The following is a 24,738-nucleotide window of genomic DNA, read 5'->3' as shown; positions in this document are numbered from 1 at the left end:
CTTCATTTGGCGCCATATGAAAACGATAATATACTAACGAAAAGTTAACACTAAAGAAGAGTTACTCATACAAACACCAAATGCTATGAATTTACTCGAATCGATCCTGAGATGACACGGAAAGTCACCAGAAATATTTTACATCGGGCAGATTACTGTGTAAATGTGTACATTAGAGGTTAATTGGCATAGTGGTCTGTATTTCATGAATGATTTGAGGTTTTAGAGTTATATATAGAGTGATTAAAACTATATTGCATTTTCTGTAAAGCTGATGATTTTATAACTAAAACTAGGAAAAAGAGTTCATATAAACATTGGCCCAAAAACGCTTCGTTAGCGAGTTACGATTAACGAAAGATTTCGCTCGGATTTCTGTTCCCCCGGGGAAATAAAGACTTCCTGAAATTCTGCAATGTTAATTAAGGGGCGAATTTTGTTGTTTCTTATGGTTTCTGATCTGAAGGTATCATAAAACGTGGGTTCCAGAAGTTTAAGTCCATTAGTATTAAAGAAATCTAACGTAAAATATATTGGGCGTAAAATACAAGTTTTTTGGGTTTAACTTAAGAAAACTTTGTTAAATGATTAATTTTTCAACTGTCAATGTAGAAAATTTAACTCTGAAAAGATTCATATAAAGTACTTATGAAAACATTACAGGATATTGAAAGTTATCTGTATTAAAAACAAAACAGTGAATTGTGAAAAAAATTGTTACATGAAATAAATAATTTTGTCCGTAAGTTGGAAACGACTTTTAACATAAAATGTAATTAACCTTTAAAAGCAATAAAAAAATTACATTAAAATTAGTGAAGGCGTTATTAATTAGCTTCAAATTTACTTGAAGTGGTCCCCATTTTGGACGATGAACTTTTTTTCGTATTTTTAGGTTTAGAATCAGCTCCCGACGACAGATTTTCATATAATTTTGAATCACCTATATAAAAACTTATACATTATTTAACTCCAAATATCTTTCAGTTCAATGGGACTACGTTCCATAAAGTTCATTTTTATGTTAAAGTAATTTGACTTTAGTAGTGAAAGAACAACAGACAAACTTTCCTGTAAATACTAATTTTAAGAATTTGACAGTGGTTTTGGTAAAAAAGAAAAAGGTAATAATAAAAGGTGAACAACTAAAACACAAGCATTTTTTATTTTATTTTTTTAACTCTTACAATATTAATAATTTTATTCATAATTCATCAATTTCTTACTGAAATAAATTAGCAACATACAACATTACATTTTTACACCCAACATAAATCAACGTATAATTCTTTGATAATATTCATCATCATTAATATTAAATTTAATACATGTTTTATCTGGATATTCGTACTTTGAATTAAAGTAATATTTACCAATATTCCATCTTATTGCCTGTCTTACAGTTCCCATGGCCATGTAATCATCTGTTATTAGTATATTTGTTTTTAAACCTATTTCTTTTTTCATAAATATTTCGTACAGTGTCTTTTCTGGTTTTTCTTGCTCTTTATAATTAGGAATGTTCGTATCATTCTCAATGTTGAGCACATTTACAACCGCAGCGTGAGCAATATTGGCAAGTCTGTAGGAGAAAGCAACTTTAAAATTTACATGATCGGTGCAAAATTAACAAAGCCAGTAAAATTACATATATTGAATTTCAACCAAACCGACAAGTACAAAATTAAAGAAATATTTTTACCTTTATTTCCTTTCAATATAGCGCTTTCGGCATAAGCTAATCAACAGAATTTTTATGATTTATCATTATTTCCATTTACACATAAAAATATCAAGCAACATCCTTACACATTTTTTTCAGTTAAAAAAGTTAATTACATTTTTTCAGTCAAAAAAAGTCTTTTAAAACTTTAAAAACATCTACTAAAATTGCAATTAAATAAAATTTTTTTTTATTAAAATTATTTAAAATTTCTTTCGATGTTGGTTTACGTAATGTTAGTACGTACTGTAATTAGATGTAGAGTACTGTGCTAACATTATGTAAACCAACATCGAAAGAAATTTTAAATAATTTTTAATAAAAAATGTTAACCTTAATTGCAATTTTAGTAGATGTTTTTAAACTATTATTTTTTGACTGAACTAATGTAAGTTCTGGAAATGTTTAAAGTTTTTTTTTTTTTTTATTCTGCTAATAACCGAAGTTATAAAAAAGTAATCAAGTGTAAAGATGTTGTGTGGTAGTTATATCTGAAAATGGAAATAATGATAAATCAGAAAACATTACTGAAGGTGGGCTTATGCCCAAAAGCGGTATAAAGTAAAGGAAGATAAGAATATTTCTTTAATTCTGTACTTGGCGGTTTGGTTGAAATTCATGTGTAGGTGAAATTAACGTCCAGAGAAATTATGAACTGTAAAAAGATTAATTTAAATAAATAAATAAATATATATATATACTCGTTTTTATGTATGGAGTAACCTTGTTGAATAGTTAAAGCTCTGACTTAGTTTTATTAACTGCAAATGTACATTAATTTCTTTAATATTTCTCCACAATAATAATGGATTTAAAAGCAAAAGAAATGAAATTAATTTGTCATTAATAAATAAATACAGATTTTTTTTTGTAACCAAATATAAGTTGTATTACTGTGATTAAAATGAAGCATTTGTTACAATTTTGAAAATTAGGGTACTGGAAAAAACATGCATTGGCAGGAATAAAAAAAAAAAAGAATAGACGTATGTAACTTGTTGAGCCTGGATTGAATAGGCCTATGAATTGAATATTCGATGGCCTATGCAACATTTATTTCATGGAAGTAAAAACTTATTAAAAAAATCATTTGATTGAATAAGAAAAGGCGAATTCACTTCAGAAAGAATGCCATATGTGAATTTCATATTTCAATTCTGTTTCTCATCGAAAATGTCAATAATCTTGAAACAAAAACTATATCCTTAACTAAAGATATAATACGAAAGATTTAATTTTAATCTGATTGTGAAAGTTGATATCAGATAATCAAATAAATTTGCTGTTATTAGTCTTATGCAATTTAATTGAATCAGTAGAAATTGACGTAAAATTCGATGAAATTTTAAAATAAGTTTTATCTAGGTCTTTATCAAACGAATTATTTATTTTCTACTAGAGATGGGAATTCTTAACAATGCAAGGCAAAACTGTGTGTGGTGAATAATGACAGTGGTATTCGTTAATTGATCATTTTAGAAAGTATTTATGTAACTGATGGGTAACAAAAAAAATACGAAATGAAATGAAAAGATTAAGGATATTTAATTTCGCAGTATCGAAATTATAAATTAGATCGTTGATTGTTCTTTGGATATCGAATCTGGTTAAAATAGACAAAAAAAAACTATTTGTACATTGTTTTCCTCATGCACTAATATATGAGTAATTTAACGTTTTCAAAACTGGAAAGTCAGCATAAAAATGGATTAAGAATATCATCACACAAAGGCGCTCGCACGCGTATACATACATACACATACATAGTCGAGTTGGTGGAGTTATCGAGTATGGTCATGCTAGTTTTGCTCTTGCTTGTTAGTGCCTTTTTCGGATTGTTTTTATTGGTTTTACATACGGACTATTATATGGACGTTGATGCTTGGATTACAAACATTTTTATGAGTTTGGTTAATTGATTGATTTTTTATATAGATTTATTGTTTTTACATAATAATAAGGGCTATTATTGTTTGTTGTGCTTCCTTGGGAGGCCTTTTGTCGTAAGCATAGAAATGATTTATTGATTATCTAATAATTATTTTTCACATAAAGAATAGTCGCTGTAGTTATCAATGCTTGGTAACGTTGTAGAGACTTCGTTTTGTGTGAGTAGTCTTGACTATTTTAGCTGCTGTTGTGTGTCTGTGTTAGTGTCAGAGGTAAATATTTATTTAATTTTATTTTTATTTACTTCTGATAGACTTGTAGCTTTATATTTAAAGGTACTATATTAGTGTATTGGAATTTAATCAATTACAATTTATCCTTCGGTAGTTTTACTCGTTAAGCTATTGATTTGTATAATTAGTTGGTGCAGAATGGCCCAAAGTAATCCTTATGAAGGGAAGCACCGCCGTACACAGGTGGGACCACAGCGCAGACGTCCTAGTTAGCCGGTACCTGGTGCTTCTAGTGGGGCAGAAGACACGATGATTGTGTAGAGGATAGAATCTCAAGATGTAAGGTTGCGAATCGCTAAGAGAAAAGTTGAGCTTATCTCAGAAGTAGTGATGGCGATGTTACTGATAGAGTCGACATGGATCACTTACTGCAGGAGTTGCGGCAGAAGAGAGTGCTGCCAGGGCATTAGAGAAAGCCTTGAACTTAGAGGCTCTAGTGACCTCTCTTTATGAGATGTCCATTCCACTGCTGGGCTCTTCTACAGAGGCATCGACGCAGATAGAAAGACCGTGGGAATATGGTAAAAAGAGAAAGTCGCCGGATGGTGGTCAATCTTAATGATATCTCAGGAGACAACCGAGAAAGAGATCACTGACGCATTGCAGCAGGCAGTTGGAGAGAATAAAGATTTTAAATTGTCCTCAGTTCGTTCCGCCTTTGAAGACACTAGGTTAGCCGTAGTTGTCACTAGCTATCGGGTGACTAAGAGGCTGATAGAATAGCGAATACGTATTGGTTGGATTCATTGTCGCGTGAGCATTCGGGAACCTGATGATCACTGTCATCGGTGCTGGGACACTGGTCACGTGGCTGGACTCTGTACGGGCCTAGTTCGGTCGAAGTGCTGCTTCAGGTGTGGTGAACAGGTCCACTTTAGGGCAAATTGTCAGGAGCCTGCAAGATGTTCTGCTTGTGGAGGTGCTGGACATCGGGCTGGGTCTAAAGAGTGTAAACAGGCTTCGTGATGCGAATAATGCAAGTTAACGCTAACGGTGTTTCATAACAAATGACTTTATCTGGCATATTGCAATTGAACATGATTTGGATTTCCTGGGTGTGGCGGAGCCTATCAGCGAAAGAGTGGCCACTAACTCGAGGGTTGTTGATCGATCCGGGGATGCTCCGATAACGAATGTTTCGGGACGGTATGCTGTCTCCCGGGTATACAAAGCTGATGGATATGTGTCGGTGGATCTTACCGAATGCAATTTTATATCTGGTTATGTCTCACCTAATTCCAGCAATGAACGGTATCAAGCTTTTCTTAGTGATCAGGAGGATTGTATCCGACGTGCAGAAAACCCAGCTATATTATCCGGTGATTATAACACACAATGTCTGCAGCTTGGCGGAATGATTTCCATCTTCAGAGAATACATTCTGGCAGAATTGTTCTCAGAACTAGGGTTTGTTGTTAATAATGAGCTTTTTTTACGTACTTATTTTGGTTGGGGGCGTGGGTCGGTTGTGGGCCTTACGGTGATCTCCAAGCAGATAGCACCTAGGATTCGAGACTGGAAGCCTCTTTCTGATGAAGTCGCAAACGTCCATCTAGCGATTATCTTCGAGTACAAAACTGAGTTGCCTGGACGTATGGTGGTTCTCAGGGTTGGAAACCGAATGAACTCAAGACCGCCCGTGTTGTCGATATGATTGCTCCAAAGTTTCGAACGAACAACCCAATTACACCTGAGAGCCAATCAGAAGCTCTTACTGAAGAATGTTGACGTGATGGAACGCTAAACGTTTCTCGTAGACAATGAGTATACTGGTGTTCCAGTGACATTGCGGAGAAACGGACCACTGCATTTGCGGCCAGAAGGAAAATACAGAGGGCCGATAGACGTCCTGGCCGGATAGTTGAGAAAATCCTTCAGGATTATCGACGTGCAAGAGGTGATTTAAATGAGGCCAAAGCGAAGGCCTGGCTAAAGCTGCTGGCTGACCTCGACTTCAATCCGTAGGGTGGGGCATATAAAATTGTTATGAGCAGGTTTGGAAAACCAACTTCTCCACTAAGTAGAAATATCGCTCTCCGTACAATATCCGAGCCTTTTCCAGCTGTTGAAACGCCTTGTAAACAGATTGGTGTGATCAATACTCACCGATTCACCATCGATGTGATGCGAGGAACCGCTTCGCGGCTACATCCAGATAAGATCCCGGGCCCCGAATTGATCCCACGCTTTTCTTAAGACACACTTGGGTAGTCCTTGACGCGTTAAAATGTGCGATAAAAGCTTGCTGTTTCCCTGCACAGTAGAAAGAGACGCTGCTGGTCTTAATCCGTAAAAAAGCTGTAACGGAGGATGGTAGCGTTACCTATCGTCCTATTTCGCTGTTAAACACGATTGGCAAGCTAATGGAACGGCTAACATTCGACAGGCTTTAGAAGGAGGTGGAGGAATCGGGCGGTCTCTCCCCTAGTCAGTGTGGTTTTGTTCGGGAGAGGTCGACTACGGATACTGTTATGCGTGTCTTCGATTGGGCGAAAGATCGGGCAGCGGGCATCTGGCGTGGACGAAGGATACCGTTATTGGTCTTCCTAGATTTCTGGAATGCCTTTAGAAGCATTCCGTGGACATTGATCATGACTTCGTTGCGTGCACGCGGAGTCAGTGGATATACATTGAGTATTATGGATTGCTATCTGTATCGGTGGAAGGTGACAACTCTAACTGAGGATAGAGAGATCTCCTTTGAAATGTTTGGTGGGGTTCCACAGGGGTTGATCTTGGGCCCGCTCTTGTGGAACCTTGCCTTTGACGGGCTGTTGCGTCTTGAATTTGATGGAGATGTCGAACTGGTTGCCTATGCTGACGACCTGGCTGACCTGGCTATACTGAAGCAGAGGGTGAGGATACGATGAATGCCGCTGTGCAAAAAGTGAGTGAGTGGCTACATTTGAGAGATCTTAGTTTGGCATTCCCCATAAGACCAAGGCTGTCACACTCGCTGGGAGGAGGCGATTACGAGAGATGAGAATAACTATTGGTGATGTTCAGGTTAACACGACCGGGTGCGTTAAATACCTTGGAGTGTGGATCGAGAAGAAACGTCTCGTCAACACACATCGGATGAGAACATCCGAGCATGCCGCGACTGTTGTTGCCAAGTTATATCAACTTATGGGAAGCCATAAAGGACCGCGGGCGTCCAAGTGGCGACTTATTCTGCAGGTGGCTTTAGTCATAATTTTCTATGCGGCCCCTGCCCGCATGGATGTATTTACCGGTAAAAGGAACGTTTATAGGCTGTCGTCTATTCAGCGGGGAACTGCCATCAAAATTATTGTGGCTTAGAGGACTGTTTTCCGTAATCCTGCTGAAGTAATTTCGGACATCCGTCCTGTTCTGCTGAGGGCTCAAACGCCGTACCGTGTGTATAACGGAATGCATAAAGTGGAGGCTAGACAAACTCTTTTGAGAGATTGGCAGGAAGTTTGGAATGCTTCTCCTACGGCAGAATAGACAAGACGCATTATAATTAACATTGATCTGTGGGTGGCTTTGGGGAGTTGTAATTCTGACTCTCCCAGCTGCTAACCAGGCATGGGGAGTTTGAGGGGTACATATGCCGGTTTGGTAAACGCACTACCTCTGCTTGTAGATACTGCGAGTCACAGGACACACCGGAGCACACCATATACCACTGTTGTAGGTGGGACGGTGTTTGACAGAAGCTGAATTTGGCCCGACTTACTCCAGAGAGGTCTATGCTTTCCAGTAGGGAGGCTTGCGGAAATGTGGAGAAGCTAGCTACTAAAATACTGAAGACATCCCGTGAGAGTTGGGACCTCAATCGTGTATAACCATCCGTCTGTTTAGTTAGGGAGGGAAGTCGCGATCTGGAGAGGACGGTTTACCGAAGTGGTGTTCTTATTGAGGGATCGGGGGCCTTATAGTAGTTTTTTGTATAATGACAACTGGATGGCCTCATACTGGAATACTGCTAAAAAACCTACGTAGAAAGTGGGGCACTCTAACGGGTTGCTAATATTATGGCTTACTAATATAATATAAAATAAAGATCCGACCGGCAGCCGGATGTGCCATGTCGGTAGGTGGGAAGGGCTGTTAGATTAAAATGGACACCACCTACGCTGTTATGCGTAATTGCGGGTCTGGTGTAGGGGAGTAAGGGAAAATAAAAAAATATATACATACATATAATACGAGGGTACGTCAATTATTATCGTCAATTTAGTTATATTTTTGTTTATGTCGGTAGTACTGTCGTGTTTTATACATGACACATGCTTTGTTTAATTGCCGTCATGTCTGATTGATGCTGACATATTTTGTCAGGTTTGACAAGCTTTGATACTGCTAGGTTAGTTACATTATCGCTGCCCTGCCGTTAACTATGGCTGCTCCGCTTTCTGTTTGCACCAAAGAAGAGCAACGTTCAGTGATCCGTTTTTTGTGGTCGGAAAGTATATCAGGGGCCGAAATTCATCGAAGACTTTCGTTACATTTCGGTTTTGTTACCGCCAAGGAGTGTCTACAAATGGATTGAAAATTCAAAAATGGTCGTACAAGTGTTACGCACGACGAAGGAGCCGTACGACCGTTTACCGCCACAAATGAGAAAAACATTGAGCGTGCACATGACATGGTTTTCTTAGACAGACGAGTAACTATTGATGAAGTGGCACATCGTCTGCAAATTCGTCACGGTTCTACCTACGAAATCATCCAAAACAGACTAGGGTTTCGTAAAGTCTGTGCAACAGACTTGGGTCCCAAAACACAGTTTGAAAAACAAACGCGCTTGGACATCTGCCAAAAAACATTTGGATCGCTATGATAACGAATGGGACAGTTTCTTAGACAGAATCGTCACTGGTGACAAAACATGGATCCAACATTACTGGATAAGTAATGGTCCTCGTGGTTTCTATGCGAAAAGGGGCACAACAGTAAACAGTGCGCGTTACTGTGAGATGCTTACTGCCAAGCTGAATCCTGCAATTCGAAGCAAACGCCTAGGACTGCTGTCGAAAGGTGTTGTGTTACACGACAATGCCCATCCACATACTGCTCCCCGCACTGCTGAAACGCTCCATAAACTCAACTTTGAAGTACTGGCTCATCCTCCGTATAGTACCGATCTTGCCCCTTCTGACTACCCCTTATTTGGTCCACTCAAATGGTATTAAGTAGACGTTGATTTACCTCGGACGAAACAGTGAAAGAAGAGGTGCATTCCTGGCTCGCAGCTTAACCGAAAACTTTCTTTTTTGAGAGGTTTAGGAAGTTTGTGAAACTATGGACCAAGTGGGTTGAAATGCAAGGGGACTATGTTGAAAAATGATGTACATGTAAGTTTCATATTTGTATTGCAATAAAATTTATAACTACATTGTGGATAATAATTGACTTACCCTCGTGTATATACGATAGACATATATATATATATAAATTTAAAAAAATATATATATACATAATTTTGATAAAATATTACATTCAATAGACATAATGTTACCAGTAAAAATTTCTCAAAATACTCATTCATAACATTGCACGGCCGATAGTAAAAATATACTTAAAGTTAATTTAGAAAAAAACGGTATCTACTTACTTATTATCATTATCTTCATATAAGTTTTTTAAACAATTCTGTAGGCTGCTAATATTTCTAAACTCTTGACAGAAATGGTGAACAGGATCCCACAGTATATTAAAATTGGAATCTTTCAAAACATCTTCATTATTATATGATAATATTACTTTCCCGCTACTACCATCTTTAAGTATATCGCTAAATTTAGTTGTCCATGGTTGTCGTGGTACCAAATACATCTTACTGTTATACAAAAACTTTTTTTTTAAATACGCTACTAACTTACCGTGATCAAATTTTAATCTACCACCTGTATTTGAAAAAAAAAAATTAAATTATATTGAAATAAACTTGAAATTGCAGAGTAAATTCTGAAGAATGTAATTCCAGTAACATGTGAACTATTATTTATAAATTAACTACTACAAAAATTTATAACTCCGAACAATACTGTGGGTATAAAGTATCTAATTAAAAGTAATTACTATCGATATATATCTTATGTGAAGACACGTACTTGTACATACATGAACGTCAAATATAACAAGTTCTTTCGTTTTGCTGAGAAATTCTGTAACTTGATTAATAACAGAATCCATATCCAAAAAATATTTTTTAAGGTTTCCAACATAGAATTTTCCCTCTCGGCTTAGAACTACTCTTATATCCAAGTATCTGATCCCTAATACGAGTTGCTGAAGTATAGATGTATCCTAAAAAAATTTCATGGTTGATTGTTACAAACATATTATGTAAAATTAATAAATTAAAAATAATATTATAGTACTAACTAAATACAACTATATTTATATATAAAAGTAATTTTTAAAACGAATTGAAAATTCTATGATAAATTTAAATTAAATTAATTTCTAGTCTTAAAATTATTTATTAGATAGATTGTAATTAATTAACTTTAATTATAGATAAAAATGTGTATCGGGCTTTTCATGTTGTATTTACCAATATTAAATTATATTAATCTTAACATTATTTCATGTGTTCATGTTTAAATAATTAATATGGACATTTTTCACATCTGTTTTTCACCTTGCATCGTTTGTTATATAAATACGAGTCACATATTATATGAGAAAGTGTTTTTATTGCCTATCATTAATAGGTAATGCCTGTCTGTTATTTATTAATAAAAATACTTACCTCGCTTACATTAATAGACCTTTCTTTCCAGTGTCGCCTTTCTTTTTCATGTTCTGTTTCCGAAACTCCAAAATGGAGTAATTTTTTTATTTCTCTCAATTCAGGAGGTACTTCAATATATTGTGGGTCAGCAGAATTAAAAGTGCCTGGGATGAATATTTGATTAAGTGGAAGATCACGAATTACTTCCCGGTAATAATTCATCCAGTTTGGATACGTGCTTAAATGTGACATAATGAAAGCTGAAAATAACAATTTTCATGATTAAGGAATACATTTCAAGATATACTTAGAAATAATCTGAAATAATTTTAACAATATTATCGTTTAGAAAAATATATTCCGTAATTAATTCAGAGTTATATATAATTTTTTTTCTTAGGAATGTATTATTTTTAATCAACTTTATTTATGGTCTTGTGGATTACCTATGTTATATTTTCTAGTAAACTTTACTTGGAATAAAATTTATGTTACGGTGAAAAATGTCTAGGATACGTATTCACGGAGTATAACGTAATATTTTCGTATCTTTTTATAATTTTATTTATTTATCGTATAATTGTTTATTTATTCTTGGATGAATATCAATATTTTTCAAGCCAAATTTATAAAACGAAACGTTCTTTTATTTCATATATTTTAATTTAATTGTATTCTAAATATTATTATAAAAAATATATTACATTTCTTATTTTTACGTGAGAAATAATTTTATTAGCTGTTAGTCAATTTTTGTTATACATTTTCTCTTTGTCTCTTTTTTACTTTTTCCGTAAATAAGTAATTGAAAAATATAATATCAAACGAAATATTGGAATAAAAGAAAAAACATGCATTTAAAAGCAGAAATTAATTACCTTTAAATTCATTTCCATCTAAATTTTTCCTCCAGTACACTAATGTAATCAATAGTTTACTCGCATCCTTAAAGTAAAGATCAATTTTTTTTATAAACATTTGTTTAGTGTATACAGTTCCTTTTTTATTTTTTACATTTACCGTAAATGCTTTAGGGTTTTTACGTAAAGCACGAAGATGACTAAATTTTATATCACCATAAAGAATTCCAATCCAGTCACCTTCCTTTACTTCATCAACTTCCCAGTTAATTTGTAGATATCCTTTGTTAACTACTCTTAACTCCAAATTAATGTCCGTACATATTGCTGAAAAAACATAATAAATATGGTATTAATCTAAATTTATGTTAGTATGATTTTATACATATTAATTACAAAGAAAATTACTGTTTCAATTGAAATTTTTTGGTGGAACACCGGGCCCGCGCTTCATCGTGCGTGGTGATTGGAATGCTAAACATGTTCATTGGGGTTCACGACTTATAACAACTAAGATAGAGCTTTAAAGGATTTCTTTCATCTTGAACATGCATCTCAATGTGATCTCAGGATTATAGCCGTCATTTTGGCCGCCGGATCTGAATAAAATCTTGGACCTACTGAATTTTTATATAATATCGGGTATATCGTCTATGTATACTTCTGTGATGACTGGCTACGGTTTAATGTCTTATTATTTACCTGTCTAACTCATTATAAGTACGTGTTAAATAGAAAGAAGAAATCCCTATCCTACACAATATCAGATCAGATGGAATTCTTACAGAAGTTGGATTGAACATAAACTGGTCGTACTTCCGAATTGAAATATTCGGAAAATATATAGACTATGCGGCCTGCTATCTGAACTCGGTGTTACAAGCAGCAGCTTAGAAGGGACTAGAACGAAGGGCAAGTTGAAGCGGACGATCTACGAGAAGTAATCGACGTCATTTTAACCAAAAGGCGGCTCAGAAGGAGATGCCAATGTTACAGGTACCGGAGGATAATATATCCTTAAATAGCGCTGCTCGGAGATTGAGTCCTAAATCTTTCAAGAAGGAAGCATTTAAATATTACTTCAGTAATCTTTCTCTTGATTACTGAGAAAACATCTACACTTTGTGGAAGGCCACGATGAAATTTTAGCGGCCATCACTTCAGTTCCATCTACTAAAAAAGTATTACATTAGAAGTGACAATGAGAAAGCCGATCTGTTTGCTAGTCATATGCGATCGGTCTCTCAATCACTTATCATCTACACTGCTGGTGAAGAGGAAATTCTGGACTCACGTAGGGATATACCGATTCCAATGAGTCTTCCAATTAAGCCTTTCTCTTCTCATGAAATGCTGGAATCGATTGAAAAGGAGCGGAATTCAAAAGAAACCCTGGATATGACTTGTTTGCCAACAAAATGCTATTTATGCTCCCATTAGAGGTCATAATTTACATGAACCAACTTTTCAATGGCATCCTTTGAAAGATGTGATACCCGTTGGAGTTGAAAGTATCTCAAGTATTGATGGTACCAATAGCGGAGAAGTCGTCCTGGTACAGGCCAATTAGTCTATTTTGTGTAAGCTATTCGAAAGGCTATTTCTTCAGAGATTGTGGCCTGTAGACTGACAGACTCACAGGATCATTCGTATTGTCACTAACGTCTTGGAGAAGAAAAGGTTTGTTCGGTTGGCTTTTTTAGATACACAGCAGACATTTGATAAAGTATGACCGCTTGGTTTGTTATAAACCAAAAACAAATCAACCTCTATCTTTTATTAAATATTGGAAGTTAGTTGGACGGACGATTCTCCCAGATTAAATACAACGAGAAGTATGATCTGAAAGATTACAGTGTTTAGGTATTCATCTAGATCATGGTCTAATATGGTAGGTTCACATTAAGGAAAAAATGAAACAACTAATTTAATATATAAGGATATATTAAATTACTTGTTTCGTTTTTGCTTGCTATAATGGTTATTAGGCAGGAAATCGCAACTATTGCTATCTAACAAGCTGCTTCTGTACAAAGTGATTCTAAAACCGGTTTGGACATACGGAATCTACCTATGTGGCACGGCGAGAACCAGCAATAAGGAAATTATTCAGTGTTTCCGGTATAAGTTTGTGAGATGCATTACACAGGCGCTATGGTTCGTACGGATCAACGAAATTCATGAGTACTTATATGGCTTGCCGTGTGTTCGACAGGAAGTCAATGGATTTGTAACTAAGTATAAAGTAAGACTTAACGACCAGGTAAATTATCTAGCCGTTATTCTGTTAGACAATGGGGTAGATTTTCGGCGGTTAAAGTGTGTTCGTATACTATATCTTGGAACCAGGACAATCACTGATACTCAGGCCAAGGCCTTTTTTCTTACGTTGTGCATCATCATCAAAGTAATTATGTTACGTTTAAAATATAATTTATGTTTCTAATTATTTTATCTGTTCCTATTTTACTATTTCTCCTTTTTAGTATTCGTAGTTATGTATATTATTACGATTCGTCATTCATTATTGGCTGGACTTTATCAATGATTATGTTACCATTTATCAAAGGTAGCATAACCGTTTCTAACTAGAATTAAGGTGTTTCTAAGCCATCTCCTTTATAACTTGATTATTGTCATGAACCTTATTTATGATTTCTAATCTACGAGACCGATTGTAAACATAATTTGAGATACATATAAACGAACACTTATATATCCTTAAAGATATCCTTATTATTTTTTTAGATAAAATTATATTTGTATTTTAGCATTCCGTTTGGAAAAAATGGGAACTTAAATTATCGTAATTAAACATTTTCAGAAGTCTTTAACAGAATTATTTAGAAAATTATGTGTTCGATCTAAACAGTCCCACATCACATGTCTTTCTTTTTCTTGTATAGCCTCCGGTAATTACCGTTCAGATAATATATCAGAGGATGATATGTATGAGTGTAAATGAAGTGTAGTCTTGTACAGTCTCACTTCGACCATTTCTGAGATGTGTAGTTAATCGAAACCCAACCACCAAAGAACACCGCAATCTGTGATCTAGTATTCAAATCCGAGTAAAAATAACTAACTTTACTAGGACTTGAACGCAGGAACTCTCGACTTTCAAATCAGCTGATTTGGGAAGACGCGTTCACTACTAGACCAAACCCGGTTGGTTTAACCCACATCAAATCTAATTTTATATTTTGTTTCTTTGTTGGATTGTTCAATAAGTTGTAATTATGATTAATAGAAAAGTATTGAAAATATTAAACAAATTTCGTTTTTTTGGTTTTAGCTTAAAATAATATTTTTAATTATTGGTTTGAAACGATGTATAACCAATCTTCCTACAACGATTATAAATATATTTTATAACAATTCTTTTTCTTCTCTCCGATAAAATGATCACGAACCTTGGAACAATTAGCCAAGCCAATTTCTTGGTGTGAGTGTTGGCAAGGAAGTAGCAGTAGCCCTTCATATGTTACGGTCAGAATATTGTAGAATATAGGATATACAAAATGATTACATTTTTAATATCTCTGCGAAGGTATGCTCATTAAAAATGTTTAAGGTAAAATTTATAAAAATATATTAGCCAATAATATGGGACAAAAGAAGCAAATTTTTCTACATGGTATATTAATAAAATACGAAATTCTACAAGTCATTAACCACTTCAAGGACACTACCGAATTATAAAATCTTGTTTAATAAATATATTTGTCGTATAATTACTGTTCAAGACGCATAGCGATAGAGTCATTGTAATAAGGATAAATTCAAAACCTAAACCGACAACGATTGTTAACGTCTATATGCCTACAAGCGCCCATGATGATGATGAGGTAGAATGTGTATACGAAGAGATTGATGAAGCAATTAAACACGTAAAAGGAGATGAAAATTTAATAATAGTTGGAGATTGGAATGCAAGCATTGGAAAAGGCAAGGAAGGAAATATAGTGGGTGAATACGGGCTGGGCAAAAGGAATGAAAGAGGGGACCGACTTATAGAGTTTTGCACGAAGTATAATTTAGTAATTGCCAACACCCAATTTAAAAATCATAATAGAAGAATATACACTTGGAAAAAGCCAGGCGATACTGCAAGGTATCAGATAGATTATATCATGGTTAAGCAAATATTTAGAAATCAACTCGTGGACTGCAAAACTTACCCTGGAGCAGACATTGATAGCGACCATAATTTGGTGATAATGAAATGTAGATTGGGGTTTAAAAACCTGAAGAAAAGGTGTCAGATGAATCGGTGGAATTTAGAGAAGCTTGAGGAAGAGGAGGTAAAGAAGATTTTTGAGGAGGACATCGCAAGAGGTCTGAGTAAAAAAGATAAGATAGAAAATGTAGAAGAAGAATGGGAGAATATTAAAAAGGAAATTCTTAAATCAGCAGAAGCAAACTTAGGCGGAATAAAGAGAACTGGTAGAAAACCTTGGGTTTCAGACGATATATTGCAGCTGATGGATGAACGTAGAAAATATAAGAATGCTAGTGATGAAGAAAGTAAAAGGAACTATCGGCAATTAAGAAATGCTATAAACAGGAAGTGTAAACTGGCGAAAGAAGAGTGGATTAAAGAAAAGTGTTCAGAAGTGGAAAGAGAAATGAACATTGGTAAAATAGACGGAGCATACAGGAAAGTTAAGGAAAATTTTGGGGTACATAAATTAAAATGTAATAATGTGTTAAACAAAGATGGTACACCTATATATAATACGAAAGGTAAAGTCGATAGATGGGTGGAATATATTGAAGAGTTATACGGAGGAAATGAATTAGAAAATGGTTTTATAGAGGAAGAAGAGGAAGTTGAGGAGGATGAAATGGGAGAAACAATACTGAGATCTGAATTTAAGAGAGCATTAAAAGATTTAAATGGCAGAAAGGCTCCTGGAATAGACGGAATACCTGTAGAATTACTGCGCAGTGCAGGGGAGGAGGCGATTGATAGATTATACAAACTGGTATGTAATATTTATGAAAAAGGGGAATTTCCGTCAGACTTCAAAAAAAGTGTTATAGTAATGATACCAAAGAAATCAGGGGCAGATAAATGTGAAGAATACAGAACAATTAGTTTAACTAGTCATGCATCAAAAATCTTAACTAGAATTCTATACAGAAGAATTGAGAGGAGAGTGGAGGAAGTGTTAGGAGAAGACCAATTTGGTTTCAGGAAAAGTATAGGGACAAGGGAAGCAATCTTATGCCTCAGATTAATAGTAGAATGAAGATTAAAGAAAAACAAACCAACATACTTGGCGTTTATAGACCTAGAAAAGACATTCGATAACGTAGACTGGAATAAAATGTTCAGCATTTTAAAAAAATTAGGGTTCAAATACAGAGATAGAAGAACAATTGCTAACATGTACAGGAACCAAACAGCAACAGTAGCAATTGAAGAACATAAGAAAGAAGCCATAATAAGAAAGGGAGTCCGACAAGGATGTTCTCTATCTCTGTTACTTTTTAATCTTTACATGGAACTAGCAGTTAATGATGTTAAAGAACAATTTAGATTCGGAGTAACAGTACAAGGTGAAAAGATAAAGATGCTACGATTTGCTGATGATATAGTAATTCTAGCCGAGAATAAAAAGGATTTAGAAGAAACAATGAACGGCATAGATGAAGTCCTACGCAAGAATTATCGCATGAAAATAAACAAGAACAAAACAAAAGTAATGAAATGTAGTAGAAATAACAAAGATGGACCACTGAATGTGAAAATAGGAGGAGAAAAGATTATGGAGATAGAAGAATTTTGTTATTTGGGAAGTAGAAATACTAAAGATGGACGAAGCAGGAGCGATATAAAATGCCGAATAGCACAAGCTAAACGAGCCTTCAGTAAGAAATATAAGTTGTTTACATCAAAAATTAATTTAAATGTCAGGAAAAGATTTTTGAAAGTGTATGTTTGGAGTGTCGCTTTATATGGAAGTGAAACTTGGACAATCGGAGTATCTGAGAAGAAAAGATTAGAAGCTTTTGAAATGTGGTGCAATAGGAGAATGTTAAAAATCAGATGGGTGGATAAAGTGACAAATGAAGAGGTATTGCGGCAAATAGATGAAGAAAGTAGCATTTGGAAAAATATAGTTAAAAGAAGAGACAGACTTATAGGCCACATACTAAGGCATCCTGGAATAGTCGCTTTAATTTTGGAAGGACAGGTAGAAGGGAAAAATTGTGTAGGCAGGCCACGTTTGGAATATGTAAAACAAATTGTTAGGGATGTAGGATGTAGAGGGTATACTGAAATGAAACGACTAGCACTAGATAGGGAATCTTGGAGAGCTGCATCAAACCAGTCAAATGACTGAAGACAAAAAAAAAAATAATTACTGTTGTAATTAAAACACATGTTAAATTTTTAGTTAAATTGAGATTATATAATTATAATTTATTATAGGAATGTTTACCTTTAGTTTTATAAGCATCGTATAAAAACAGAAGACAAAATAGAAAAAAGCTGGTTTTACACATCTGTAAATAACAAAAAAAAAAAAATGAATCGTTCACTACGCTATAAAAACAGATCCAATTTTATCATTGTTTAATGACCTATGGTAAACTTTTTTCCACCCAGCAGGACAACATACATATCTTCGCGTTACACACACACTCATTCAATCAGACACACACACAACGGGTAACAGTATGTTAGCTACAATTTATAATTTGGATATTACTTTGTACGAGAGTAAGTCAATTATTATCCACAATGTAATTATAAATTTCATTGCAATACAAATAGAATGCCCTCATAAAAGAAGGTTATCTGTTGAGCTGTGAGCCGGCAATGCACCGCTTCTTTCACTGTTTCGTCCGAGGTAAATCGACGGCCCCTTAATGCCTCTTCGAGTGGACCAAGCAAGTGGTAGTCAGAAGGGGCAAGATCAGGACTATACGGAGGATGAGCCAGTAGTTCAAAGTTGAGTTTCTGGAGCGTTTCAGCAGTGTGGGCGGCAGTATGTGGACGGGCATTGTCGTGTAACAACACAACACCTTTCCACAGCAGTCCTCGGCGTTTGCTTCGAATTTCAGGCTTCAGCTTGGCAGTAAGCATCTAACTGTAACGCGCACTGTTTACTGTCGTGCCCCTTTTCTCATAATGTTCCAGTACTTGGCCTTGTGAGTTCCTAAAATCCGTAAGCATCAGTTTTTCTCCGGAGGTCTTGAATTTTTTTTGCAGGGCGAATTTGGATGTTTCCATTTTATAATCTGCTGTTTACTCTCCGGCTCGTAACGATGGATCCATGTTTCGTCACCAGTGATGATTATGTCTAAGAAGACGTTCCGTTCGTTACCATAACGATCCAAATGTTTTTGGCAGATGTCCGACCGCGTTTGTTTATGCAACTGCGTGAGTTGTTTTGGCACTCATCTTGCACAGACTTTATGAAACCCAAGTCAGTTGTGGATGATTTCGTAGGTAAAACCGTGACTAGTTTGTAAACGATGTGCCATTTCATCAATAGTTACTCTAGTCTGTCTAAGAAAACCATATCACGTGCACGCTCAATGTTTTCCTCATTTGTGGCGGTAAACGGTCGTCCGACTCCTTCGTCGTGCGTAACACCTGTGCGAATATTTATGAATTTTTCAATCCATTCGTAGACACTCCGTTGCGGCAACACACTGTATCCGTAGCGTACCGAAAGTCTTTGATGAATTTAGGCCTTTGATACACCTTCCGGCGACAAAAAACGGATCACTGAACGTTCCTATTCTTTTGGTGCAAACCGAAAGCAGCCTTGGTTAATGGCAGGGCAGCGATAATGGAACTAACCTAGCAGTATCAAACCTGCACAGACATAACAACAATTAAATCACGCATGCGTCATCTATGCAACACGACAGTACTACCAACATAAACAAAAATATAACTAAATTGGAGATAATAATTGACTTACCAATGTATATACTATGAATATATTTTAATTTGGGATGTTTCGTATCGTATGCTAAAAAACATATTCGGTTGCATTGATAAAACGTGCTTTCGAATGTAACTATTCGGCTTTGTGCTTATTCACAGCGATGTTAATTCACAATTCATGTTCTCTTTTAGCCTTTTCATCAGAGTCTGAAATATCTTCATTTTTATTCTTGAAGAAGTATATTCTTATAATAAAGATAACTACAAATTTAATATATTATAATATTAGAATATATAATTTAAATAATACGTAAATAGTCCGTTGATTGATTGTTTAAAACGTATTTTAAATCATGCTTATTTATATCAGAAAGCATACATATGTAATCGAAAAAATTGGCTGCGGTTTAAAAAGATCGCAGTAACCAAATTTTAACTTAAATATATTCGTGTGATACTACCGATTAACTTAGCTTAACTATTTTTCTTCTTCGAAAAATGTTCCTTCCTATCGTTTTATTAGATTTATTTTTAAATATCTAATTGTTTAGAAAAATTAATTGTATATTTCTTTTTACAATTAATTAACGGTACTAGAGATTTTATTTTTTGAATAATAATTGATGTTGAGGGCCATTTTCATGAAATAATATGAAGTAAGAAATACAGAATACCAAATATTGGGGGGATTTTAAAATAATTACAATGATTATAAAATATATTATATGATGTTAATTATTAAAAAAAATATATTTATTATAGATTAAACAACCTGCAGCTGCAAAAAAGGAGAAAACCCTTTTTAAATTATTGATCTTTGGAATAAATTAGTTACAATGATTCTTTTTTCTTATTTTCTAATAAATTTGCTGTATTAAATATATTTTCAGTTCTCCCCAATAGAAAAGGCAACTGATAAAATACAATCCTCAACCTGCAGATATACGCATAAATGGAGAAAATGATACATGTACGGGTATGTAACCGAGTGTTTACGTCCTAAAAGAAAATAAAAGATTTCCTTTTTGTATATAAACTTACAAAAATATCCTATTTTTACTTTTCCGGCTGTAGTAAAATATGTTGCTGTAGCTGTAACGGTACAGTATTTAAATTAGTTCAAAAAAAAATTTAATTGATATATTTTAAGTTTTGCAAAACTTAATCCATTTAGAAATATAGTTTTAACAAAAAAATATAGATTTAAATAGATTGTAAATAATTTGCGAAAAATGTTGTTTATTCCAATGCTTCCAAGTCCAAAATATCGATTTTGTCCGACGGATGTTTTCGTGAATGGACAAATGTATATATTCTGGCATGTATTTAGTTTAAAGAAAGTTTAAACTGTTTTAAAAATTAGAAAAAGGAGTGAGGGTGCTTTGGTCACAATAAAATTTCAAATCATACTGTGGCACTTTATCAAAAAACTTTCTCTTAAACATTTTTTTTTTTATCAAGATCAAAAATTACCAAAAATTTTTATTTAATATTCAATCCCCTCCCAAAGAAATGACTAATATTTTCATTTCTTTTTTTTATTTTAGCTACATCTTTCTTCGTAAAAGGAGTTAACGAGAGGTTTTGCACATATATAGATTTTCTTCACAAATAGTCATTCAAACCATGTTAAAAAAAATTTGCCCGCCTCACCCAATGGTCTGTGGTAACAAAAACCATAATACAATTAAAAAGAAATATTTTTAAGTATAAATCCATCTCACAAAAGATCCATTGCATTTTTTTTCATAGCACTTCTTTCATACTTCTTTTACGCGTAAAAAAGAATTAGCCAAAAAATGTTACTACCCCTTCTCAGAAAATTAAAATTTTGTTTAATTAGAATTACGGGTAAATCTTTGTGTTTTTTAAAACACTTTTAATAAGTTAACTTTTAAATTAATTATCACTATTTTCAGATTATTTCATTAAAAAGTAATTTTACCCGAATGATTGATATGGGACCCCCAAAATGAAAAAAAGAATTTTCGCAATTTCTAATTTTCATTGCTCAAAACCTATTTTGTTAAACAATTAAGACACTAAAATAACTTATTACCCCTCCACAGTTGGTGATAGCTTCCAAATTTAAAAAAATATATTTATTTTTTAAATTTTGATTTAGATATTTATTTTAGTGTACATTATAATCATTAAAGAAAATCCCGAAAGCCCCAAATTTTCGATGCTTATACACTAATATTAAACATTTTTATTATTGCTTTATTTTGTTGAACATCATAGCTTGAAAAATTATAATTGAAATAATTTACATATAATCAGACAATTTTCATACAACATAGTGATTTTATATTTAATAATTTTTTTTTTTAATTAATAACATTAAAATTAAAGAAAAATATTTTTTTTATATTACAATGAAAAATAACTGAAGCTGGCTAAGTGAACATTTTTGGTTCGGCATTAGCTTGATATAATTTAAGTTTATTGTATATATTTGCAAAAGATCAAAAACACAAAAAAGCTATAGTCTAATTGTTCACCTTTCACTAATTTCTGTTAAGTATTTTCATAAATATAGAAATAATATATTTTATTTATTTATGTATCATAAAAATTAAAAACGAATATGCTCACTTAAAAATCTGAAAATAAGAATTCGTAATTTTGGTTGTTTTTTTTTAATAAACAGGAATTATTTTATCATAAAGATACAGACAACTGAATATGATTGAACTGAAAAATGAATTGCTTTTATTTAATTAAAAGTAATAAAGCAAGAAATCTATTTAGCACATAATTTATTTTTCAAAGTTTTATTTACTTGCTATTTTTCTAAATCATCTAATCTGGTTGTCCTATAATCGAAGTTATAAAAAAACCTTGCAATACTTGCACCCGACATCGATTTCTGTCAATATGTATTTTCTATTCACAGATTAAAAAGACATTTTCTATGTAACAAAATGTTATATTATTAATGAAATATTAATATTAATGAGACGGTAATTATTATAATAATGAAAATGATTTTCTTTAACTAATCTCTTTCACTAGAACATTATCGGGGTTTCCTTTTAAGCTATTTTATATTGAAATACATTATTCTTAGAAAAATTCATCTCTCAGCACACAAGGTCTTAACAAGTGTTCTTGTAATTTCATTAGTTCTGAAAATTGTAAAACATCCAAAAACGTAACAAGTAAAACACAATAAAATCATTAAAATAAATGTTAAACGAATAATAAAATACCTTGACCGACGAAAGACGACTTGATAAAGAACAATAAATGACTCGATTATGATCAAGAGCAAAACCACTGCTTTATATACACGTTCACATACGAATTAGCAAAATAACCCGTTACTAATTGTTTGCAAATTATTATTCAAGGAGTATAAAAAAGGTGACTCGAATATGATCAACAAGAGAACCACGTATAATATATACACGTTCACATACAAATTAGCAAAAAAACGGGTTGATAATTGTTTGCAAATTATTATTCAAGACATATGAATTTTTACATATTGTTATTGAGAACTGTATATACATATTTTTTTCCATAATTATAGATAAATTATTCAATAAAAATTATGCATTATATAAGAGCAATTAGACCGTTAAAAATAATGATAATTGTTACTAACAGGTATCGGCATTCAAACTACATTGTTTTATTATAAGCAAATATTTTCTCAACACTTTTATTAAAATTATTTTAAAAAATAGTATTTTAAAAGATATAAAATATAATATAAAATTCTTATTTGTAATATTTAATAAAATTACAACATACAGTACAAGATACGGCAGCTGATTTCTACAGATATCTGTTTTTTTTTTTTTTTTTTTTTTTTTTTTTTTATGAAACTCGATTTAAATGAATGATTAATACTAATTTAAAATATTACTGTCGGGTTGTCTCGCAAAAATAAGCTGCAATTACCTTTCCTTAAATATATCGTAATTAATTTATTTTAATAAATTGCAACTGTATTTTTTTAAGTGAATTAACAGTCATTTGAAAAACATGTCAGTTTTCATTCTGCGATATTTTTCCGGGTAGACAAGGCATGTTTAAAACGTTTAGCTGTGATCAGGGATGAAGCCATATTTTGTCAGGTTAGTATTTTACATCGAAAAATTAAAAATCTATTCAAATATTAGAGAATCTTAAATACGGTAGCTACTAGCATAAGACAACAAGAGCTAATCCAGTATAAAAAGTCTGATAATATAAACGCTAATACATTGGGCTGGCAAAGCCAAAGAAAAAATGAATTTCAATTTGGAGTGGAATCGTGAATAATACGCTTTTCCAAATTCATTAAAATACAATAATCTTATTGTTTAATTGTTTTATTGTATTTGTGGGCTAAAGCGGTTCCATTCAGAATTACTAACATATTCCAAAGGCAATTGGCAGTGGTTTGAACATTCTTTAGATTTTCTATGCAAAAAACGTTTTCATTTGCAAATAATCCAAAATTGCTTTTAAATTTAAATATAATCCTTTATCCCTTAAAAAATAACAAGTTTCACTGTTTTAATTATTCTTGGTTCTATGTAACAATTAATGATAGAGATTCAAAGTTACATATAAAAGTTTCAACTCCAACAAAGAATTTTAAAAATCTTAAATATTGAACAAATACTAAACAAGATTAAAATAATATATAACAAAGAAATAATTAAAATATCAATGAATTTTGAACAAATCTAAAACACTTGCAAAGCGTTTAAGTATTTCTTTTTTATTTTTAACAATATTTTTGTTGCCCATTTTTTTTTTAAATTCAAATATGTTAGAGTATTTATATTTATGAAAGTATATGTTTGGAGTGTCGCTTTATATGGAAGTGAAACTTGGACAATCGGAGTATCTGAGAAGAAAAGATTAGAAGCTTTTGAAATGTGGTGCTATAGGAGAATGTTAAAAATCAGATGGGTGGATAAAGTGACAAATGAAGAGGTATTGCGGCAAATAGATGAAGAAAGAAGCATTTGGAAAAATATAGTTAAAAGAAGAGACAGACTTATAGGCCACATACTAAGGCATCCTGGAATAGTCGCTTTAATATTGGAAGGACAGGTAGAAGGAAAAAATTGTGTAGGCAGGCCGCGTTTGGAATATGTAAAACAAATTGTTAGGGATGTAGGATGTAGAGGGTATACTGAAATGAAACGATTAGATAGGGAATTAGATAAGGGCACTAGATAGGGAATCTTGGAGAGCTGCATCAAACCAGTCAAATGACTGAAGACAAAAAAAAAAGAAGAGAACTGGTGAGTTACTGTATATATAGGTTGTTGTTTCAGTACATTGATTTAGAGCGTATTCAAATATGTAATCCAATTATATAATTAGCGGTATCTTGGGTTTGG

At 33.2% G+C, this 24,738-nt stretch overlaps 1 protein-coding gene across 1 annotated transcript; it reads right to left on the bottom strand.

The window, feature by feature from the left end:
- Positions 1-1,146: 1,146 nt before the first annotated feature.
- On the bottom strand, positions 1,147-22,757 carry LOC142327668 (uncharacterized). The gene is made up of 7 exons (XM_075370900.1): positions 22,603-22,757; positions 17,928-17,991; positions 11,494-11,802; positions 10,634-10,875; positions 9,990-10,185; positions 9,491-9,782; positions 1,147-1,582 (listed from the first exon to the last, which is right to left on the bottom strand). The coding sequence occupies exons 2-7, from the start codon at positions 17,989-17,991 to the stop codon at positions 1,276-1,278; spliced, it is 1,410 nt and encodes a 469-aa protein (XP_075227015.1). The 5' UTR covers positions 22,603-22,757; the 3' UTR covers positions 1,147-1,275.
- Between the last annotated feature and the right edge of the window lie 1,981 nt (positions 22,758-24,738).

The sequence above is a fragment of the Lycorma delicatula genome, chromosome 7 (genome assembly GCF_047948215.1).
Source record: "Lycorma delicatula isolate Av1 chromosome 7, ASM4794821v1, whole genome shotgun sequence".
Classification (NCBI taxonomy): Eukaryota; Metazoa; Arthropoda; class Insecta; order Hemiptera; family Fulgoridae; genus Lycorma; species Lycorma delicatula.
This window is presented reverse-complemented; position numbering and strand designations above follow the sequence as displayed.